The 7,949-nt window shown below is 63.8% G+C and overlaps 1 protein-coding gene across 1 annotated transcript in view; it reads right to left on the reverse strand.

Annotated features, from left to right (window-relative positions):
- Window positions 1–1,559: 1,559 nt before the first annotated feature.
- DPYSL4 (dihydropyrimidinase like 4) overlaps window positions 1,560–7,949 on the reverse strand; it is a 19,077-nt gene continuing 12,687 nt past the window's right edge. Inside the window, exons 10-15 of the mRNA XM_017893861.1 lie at window positions 7,176–7,332; window positions 6,684–6,825; window positions 5,409–5,579; window positions 4,710–4,889; window positions 3,659–3,824; window positions 1,560–2,492 (exon numbers count right to left, since the gene is read on the reverse strand). Coding sequence (XP_017749350.1) covers window positions 2,401–2,492; window positions 3,659–3,824; window positions 4,710–4,889; window positions 5,409–5,579; window positions 6,684–6,825; window positions 7,176–7,332 — 908 coding nt within the window. The 3' untranslated portion in view covers window positions 1,560–2,400. The remainder of the gene's footprint in view (window positions 2,493–3,658; window positions 3,825–4,709; window positions 4,890–5,408; window positions 5,580–6,683; window positions 6,826–7,175; window positions 7,333–7,949) is intronic.

Raw genomic sequence — 7,949 nt, forward strand, 5'->3', positions numbered from 1 at the left:
TACCTCAGGGCAGAGGCCCCCAGAGTTCCAGGACGATGGCTTTGGGGTGGGTGCCTGTCTCCGTGGCTCTGGAGCCGTAAGGCTGTGGAAGGCAGAGACGGTGCTGGAGGCAGAGGAGCCCAGGACAGCGCCGTGCACAGGGGAGCCACCGCAGTGCTGGGCAGTGCTTGGCCCTCCGGAAAGGGACACGTCTCTCTTGCTGCAGCTGGGTGGTTCTGTTGTTGGAACTGAAACTGGGTAAACGGCCTGTGTGCGTCTCTCCAGTCTCGCTGGAGGAGGAGCCCGTCAGCCCAGCGCTCCAGACAGGCCTGTGCTGGTTTCCTCTGGGGGAATGGGTGTGTCAGGTCTATGCCCCCTCCCAGGACAGCGGCCATGGTGGACACGTGCCTAGACCGGTGTCCACGAGCCCCGCTGCACCCCTGGCAAACAGGGCCCTCCCGTCCTTGACTGGGCTGTGAGATGACAACAGCCAAAGAACATTTGGGGAAGAACCGGCCATGCCAGGAGCCGAGTGAGAAGTCTGAGGGGAGAGAACGCAGCTCCCCGCCCCCCACCCACCCGTCCACTGAATCATGGCAGGAATTAGCCTTCCAGCCCTCAGCAGCTCACATGGAGGACACGACGCCCGAGTCACTACCAGGAAGGGTGGCCTGGTCCCTGTGAGGGCCCAGAGGCGCCGTGTGCTCAGTGAAAGTCTGGTGATGTCAGACAGGCTCGGGGGAAGGACGGGGGTGGGGGTTTGTGTAAGTGCATCTGGGGCACATGACAGGATGGTGACCTTGTCCTTCTCCGAGACACTGGTGGGGTCTAGGTGCTGTCTGGTTCCCTAGATCACCCCCCACACTGGGGCAGAGCGGGAGATGCTGGTGTGGGGGACGTCAGCTCCCATATCTGGGCCAGAGGGAGCCCCAGGAAGGAAATGCGGAGGGCCCAGGGCCGCCTCCAGGGCTGCTGCCTGGGCTTTGCACAGCTTAATGAGAAGCCCAGGGTCAGAGATGGGCCCGCCTGTGGTCCCGAGACCACGGCAGGAAATTCTCCATCACCATTGGTGCATAGGCAGGGGCCAGAGAACCGGTGGCATGAGGTGAGTCCCTGGCCCTCTGTGCTCGTCGGCCAGCAGTGAGTGCCCAGTGACTGCAGCCAGGCCCTGCTCTTGGGGTGAGGACAACCGTCTGGGAGCGTCTACACACCCTTTTTATGAGACACAGCATGTGCCAGCACTGCAGTCACGACCTTAGGGGGCTCAGGTCAGAGCCTCACAGCTGCCCGGCCTTGAGTGCTGGGCCTGCGTCTGTGGGCAGCACCCACCCGGGTGGCAGTGGTGCATGCTGCCCGGCCCTCTGGGGCGGCTCGGGCTGTCCAGTGAGAATGTGGGGGGGGGGGGCCCTCTGCCCTGCCCTGGCTGTCGGCTGCCCTGCCGGTCCTCTTCCCTGTGAGAGGTTGAGCTCCTCCCTGCCATTCAGGGGAGAAGAGCTGTGGCTGCAGGAGGAGTTGGACCAGCCCACTGCCAGCCGGGCCCCGCCTCTGCAGAAACGGCGTGGGGGAGAGGAGACGGGGCCTTCCACGCACAGGCGGCTTCAAACCCAGACGTCTTTAATGGGCCCGATTCACATCAGAGGGTGACGGCCTGTCCAGGCAGTGGGCGGCATGCACAGGTTCCTGGCTACAGTGTCCTCAGTGTACAAAGCTGCTACTAAGAAGCCTACGGAAATACACAATCTGTAATAAGAGCAGTGTCTTCCTAAAGGATTGCAGAACTTCCCCGGACGAGGGCTACTACGAAAGCTTAGGTGTGGGCCTCGGGGTGTGTAAAAGGAACCCTCCACAGGCAGGGCTGTGCGGCACCAGGTTCTCATGGGTCCCTGAAGTCTCAGCAGCTGTGCCAGGCAGGAGGGCTCTGCTCCCACTCTCCTCCCTGGCCTGCGACGGGCACAGGCCTCCAAGGAGCGGCTGCAGGCGTGCAGGGCTCTGTGAGGCAGTGACTGGTGGTGGGGAGGTGGCAAACGCCCACCAGGCAGGACTCAGCCCCTTGCCGGTTCGCCAAGAAACCCAGTGTCCAGCTGCTCCTGCGCTCTGTAAGCTCAGCAGGTTCTCTGTCCCCATGCCAGGCCCACTGGGCACTAGGGTGCCTGGGCTCAGGCTGCCGGCACTGTCCCTGACATGTGGTACCACCTCACCCTAGCAGTGACATCTCCCCAGGTTCAGCCCTTCTCTCGAGGGGCTCTTGGCAGTAGGACTTGGGACCCCACAAGGAGAGCCTGTGGGGAGGGGGAAGGCAAGACCGCCAAGCACCTTTGAGAAACTTCTACCAAAAAAAACGCTAAGGAGGGGGGCGAGTGCCCCGGGGCCCCCGCGGCCTCAGGTGGGGCCAGCACGGCCCACAGGGCCAGTCCTGGGCGTCTAGGAGAGAGAGGTGATGTTGGAGCGGCCGCCAGGCGGTGCCATGATCTTCTGCGCTGTGCGTCGGGCGATGTGGTCATCAGCCTGAGACCCTGAAGAAAGGGCACAGGTGAGCAGGGAGAATGGGGCAGAGGCAGGGTCCCTTCTATTCAAGGCGAGAGGCAGTCACTGGCTGCGTCAGCGGGGCCAGGACCATGGAGCCCCTGCACGCCTACCACCACCAGAAGGCCAAGCAGACGTGCCCGGCAGGTCTCCCATCCCTGAGGCCCGGGGTGCAGGTGAGGCTCCTTGGGAGATCCTAAGAGCTGTGGGGACTGCGGGCTCCAGCTGACCCTGCAGGAAGCCCTTCCTGTCCTGAGAGGAGCCCGGGCCAGTCCTGCCTCATCCCTGCTGTGGGCCCCAGGTGATGAAAGGCTGCCCCTGGCCTCTCAGTGCTGGGTTCTCAGGGACCTGCCCCCAGGCCTGAGTCCCCAGGAGGTGAGTAGGGCTTTGCTGTCACTGCCCCGGGCTGGGAGAGTGCACCAGAAGCACTGCTAGGAGGCCAGAGGCCGAACCCTGGCAGCCTGAGCCCTCCCAAGCATTCTCCCACGTCCCTCAGGGGCCCCAGGACACAGCCCGGACCCCTCCCTTGTGCCTCAAGCTTGGTTCTGGGGCCAGCTGGGTGGGGACCTGGATTCCACATGATCCTGAGGTCCTCGTCAAGGCCCCTCACCTCCCCTGAGGCTGGAACCACACTCACTCCTGGGCTCCATGTGACACCCCCGCCCCAGTGCCACTCTCTCCAAGGTGGGGTTCATCACAGCTGCCCTGGGCAGATGGGGCAGGAGGGGCCTCCCCACACCCCAGCAGCATCTCCTGCCCCAGTCCCCAGCTGGCTGCCTTCTGTGTGCAGCCCCTCTGGGCACAGGCTGGTCCCTGGTACCTGAGGCCCCAGGGCCCCTCAGGATGCTNGTCCTCGTCAAGGCCCCTCACCTCCCCTGAGGCTGGAACCACACTCACTCCTGGGCTCCATGTGACACCCCCGCCCCAGTGCCACTCTCTCCAAGGTGGGGGTTCATCACAGCTGCCCTGGGCAGATGGGGCAGGAGGGGCCTCCCCACACCCCCAGCAGCATCTCCTGCCCCAGTCCCCAGCTGGCTGCCTTCTGTGTGCAGCCCCTCTGGGCACAGGCTGGTCCCTGGTACCTGAGGCCCCAGGGCCCCCTCAGGATGCTCCAGCAGAGCCCCTCACCCCACCTGGTGCCCCAGGCCCAACTCACCAGATAGGCTGAACCCCGACTGGTGTAGGTTGCGCACAGGAGGGACTGAGATCTTGCCTGGGCAGGACGCGCGGGCCTGAGCGCCACTCCCTGGCTTGGCAGGCACCATCACCTCATGGACGGGCCCATCATACAGCCCACGGGGCACACCATGGATCTCCGCCAGCTGTGGGGGTGTGGGGCCAGAGATGGGGCATGAGGGGCTGAGCATGGACAGCTGGAGGGCTGGGCCTGCTCCGTGCCTCTCCAGTGCCAGCTTCAGGAATTTGGGGCTGCCCTGGGGGGGGGTGTTCACCCCACGTTCACACATGCCTCCCTCCTTGCAGTCCTCCCCACACATGTATAATGCCCTCCTGTGGTCCCACCTACACGTGTGTGCACACGTCCCTCCCCAGTCTTATCAACACAGGTGCACACACTCATCCTCCCTCCGCGGTCCCACGTGCACTTGTGTGTGCACAGACACCACTGCGAGTGTCCCTGTGCGTGTGAAGCACCTGGTGGTCTGGGCAGACCACACCTGCTGCACTGTCGGACACGGATGATCCCGGGCAAACGTGGTGTCGCCACAGTAAGAGACCGGAAGGCCAGGGGAGGGGCTGCCATGGCTGAGCTCCCGAGAGCTCATGTGGAGAGGAGTCCACGCCCCAGGCCACAGATCAGGGTGCACATTTGTCCACGGGGAATTCCTGAAGGACCCACACTAAGGCCCAACTGGCAGCTCCCATGGGAGGTAGATGTCTGCTCACTTTATATCTGTGTTTTATCTAACAACATGGATGACTCGGGTGGGACTCAGCTGCCGTTCACAGGCACTTGCAGAGCTGATCCAGGGCCTGAAGGTCCCAGCACCATGGGGGCCTCCCCTGCCATATTCTGGGAGCAGGCTGTGCTCCACTCAGACCCACCAGGGCCCTGGGCAAGCAGCAGCCCCGCTCCGTCTTCCTGACCCCTCTGGGGGCCAGGCCAGGCTGACCAGGGGTGCGTTCTGGGCCCAGAACTCAGCGCCCACCCGCCCGCCTGCACAACACCCTCGCGGGTGCCGCCCTACCCTGTTGCGAGCTTTGATCCTCTTGTAGACGAAGTCCGGGAATGTCTTCCGAGGGATGAAGCGGCCCGCCCCCGGGGCGACAAACATCTTTCCATCCTCCAGCACCACTCGGCCCTGACTCACGACCACGGCGGGCGCTCCCCGGCACTCCACTCCCTCGAAAATGTTATACTCCACATTCTGGGGAGAGAGGCCCGAGGGTCCAGTGCCTCCACGCTGGCGCTCAACAGTCCCATCCCCACTGAGCCGCTGGAGCACTGCGGCCGCCCAGTGTGAAGCAGGCCCAGTGTGCCTGCACTGAGCCCCTAGCAAGATGCTGGGACTTAGGGGTTGGAACTATGTTCCCCTCAGCCTACAGACCTCGTTTCTGAGTCCCATGTTTCTCTTGAGGACAATGGGGACAGGCGTGGGCAGGCAGGGTCAGTCACTTCCCTGTTGGCTTGGCAGGTGCACACGGCACCGCTCTGCCCTGGCCTCCTCCATGGCACAAGGGGACCACAGATGCAGCTGTCACGCAGCGAAGTGACATGGACAGGGCCCATTTCAGTGCCTGGCGTGGGACACACTGTGGATGGCCCTGGGATGGCTGAGTCCACTGCTGCTGCCACGTGGGCCTCTGTCCTGCGCCTCTTCTGGGAAGGCTGCCTCGGGGCCCAGCTCCACAAAGGCCAGCCCTGACTTACGGCCGCCTTCTCTTACCAGATTGTGGCTCTTGGCAGAGATGATCCTGGTGGCCTTGGGGTTCCATATGACCAGGTCAGCGTCAGAGCCCACAGCCACTCGTCCCTTCCTTGGGTAAAAATTGAAGATTTTGGCAGCATTTGTACTGGTCACCGCAACAAACTCATTCTCGTCCATCTTCCCAGAGGCCTGGGGAGCAAGAAGGCTAGGCTGAGGGTAACGGGTGGGGCTGGGGTGGGGCTCACACGAGGACAGACGCTGGGCCACCAGGACCCCGCAAGGATGGATACCAGGCCCCTGGGCCCCCATTGAGGACAGACGCTGGGCTACCGGGTCCCCAGGAGGACAGATGCTGGGCCACTGGGCCCACCCACAAGGATGGATACCAGGCCACCAGGACCCCGCAAGGATGGATGCCAGGCCACCAGTCCCCTGTGAGGACAGACGCTGGGCCACCGGGTCCCCCACAAGGTTGGACAGCAGGACACGGGGCCTCCGAAAGGTTGGATGCTGGGCTGCTGGGGCCCCACAAAGATGGATACCAGGCCCCCATGAAGACAGGCACTAGAGTGCCACCCAGGCAGCCAAGATCAGGACAGGGCTCCAGCCACGGCCCTTGCCATGGCAACACTCGGAGGGTAAGAACACCTGCCAGGCTGTACTGGGGAATCAGTAAGCCCATCTCAGTGACGCCCGCTGGTCTGCCCCTTCCTGGACGAAGCCTTTCTGCATTCACTTTGTGGGTAAAGCTTCCACGAAGGTTCAGCAAGGGTGAGGCTTCAATGTCAATACCCGTGTGCCCTGAAGGACTTGACAGTCGCCTTGGGCAGCCCTGGAGGCTGGGGAGGCAGGAGCAGCTGAGGGAAAGAGCTCCGTTGCTGGGTGAGGTGGGGCTGAGGATGCGGGAGGGCCCAGGACGGGAAGGTGGGGCTGAGGATGTGGGAGGGTACAGGATGGGGCGATAGGTCCTGAGGGCATTGCAGGAGGAGCACTAACGTCACAGCATGGAGCCCCCATGCTGACCCCTGGGCAAACCCAGTGTCCAGGCAACACTAGAATCAGCTGGGGGTCGGGGGTCTACCAGCTGCCCCTGTTGCTGTTAGAGTCTCATCTGGAAGGGCGAGAACCATGTGTCTGAGGCGCCCTAGGTGGAGGATCTGCCACCCCGGAGCCGTGTGCTCTGATCTGTTTCACGAGTGTGCACTGGTTAGGTGGGTTCCCTTCTGACCAGCCGTCAGAATCCCACCCACAGCCGCTCCCCAGACGGCGTGCCCCGGCCAGGTTTGTGCTCACCACACATTTCTCCCAGACCATCGACATGCGCTCCTCAATGCCGTTGGTGCCCTCAGGGATCAGCGTGAAGTTGTCCTTGCCCACGGCCTTCTGGGCAGTGGTGAAGGTGCAGTGGGCACTGCCTGTCACCTGGAGGTCCCCACTGGAAACAAGCCAGGGTCAGAGGGGCCCAGGGGTCCTGGCCTTCCTGAGCCGGCAGAAGCCAGGTCAACTCCAGCCCCCTTGACCAGCACAACCGCAGGAGCTAGAGGTCATCTGAGTGGCTCTCGCTGGGCAAAGCTGGTGCCTCTGTGCAGGGGAGCAGGGACTGGTTCCTGCCAGGGGAGCCCCAGCTGGGACCAAAGGGCTCAGACTTCCCCCACCTGCCACTGTCTGGGCTGCCCCACGGGAGCCGTGGGAGAGGCCTGGGGTGTCAGGGCCACCAGTGGGCCACAGCCTTGGCAGGGTGTGCAGCATGCAGCCAATCTGGGGCCACCTGGAGCGGCTGCTTACCTGGACAGCAGACAGGTGAGGTGATCTGCCGTGGTGGGGTCTGGGTTGACAGGGGGCGATGTGACGAAGGCTGCGGCCTTGGCCCAGTTCTTGCTCCAGTAGTGAGAACCGTCGGTGCCCAGGCTGGCGGTGATGGGCTCCCCAAACACGACCACCCCTGGAGCATGAGGCCCATGAGAGGTGCCCCGCTGACCACCTGCACCCCATGGAGCCCCGGGCACTGCTGCTGCTGACACCCCCGACTGCCCCTCACTTTCTTGGCCTCAGACAGCTTGTCCCCTGTCTAGAGTCCCTGGCCATGGGCAGGAGGGCAGAGGCCTGGGTCCCGGACAGACGTGGTTGGCTCTGGGAGTCCTTCCAGGAAGGGACACTGGACCCTTTCTCCGCCCACATCCCACCCCAGGACCCCGGGCACTCCAGCGGGGCCAGGGCGTGCCTGTGGGCCGCAGTGAGGCACAGTGAGCTGCACGGCAGCTGACCGGCCTGGGGTGCCCTGGTCATGGCCTCACCAGGGTTCCAGCTCACAGCTGAAGCAGCTCTCACCAGTTGGTGGGTGAGAAATGCTCCCAGGTGGGGTGGGGTACCCCCGAGAAGGGCCTGGTCTGCTGCCCCAAGGCTGCTTGGTGTCCTGAGTGAGGCCCAGGCCTTGCCCCTGCAGACCCCCGTTCACCTGCGCACCTCAGAGTCCTTTTCGCAGTTAACTGAGCGGATTTCAGTTTCAACTCTCGATGCAGGAAACACAGAGAAGAGCCCCGCCCCCCACCTGCCCCCCCA

The sequence above is a fragment of the Rhinopithecus bieti genome, unplaced genomic scaffold (genome assembly GCF_001698545.2).
Source record: "Rhinopithecus bieti isolate Rb0 unplaced genomic scaffold, ASM169854v2 scaffold_24263, whole genome shotgun sequence".
Lineage (NCBI taxonomy): Eukaryota > Metazoa > Chordata > Mammalia > Primates > Cercopithecidae > Rhinopithecus > Rhinopithecus bieti.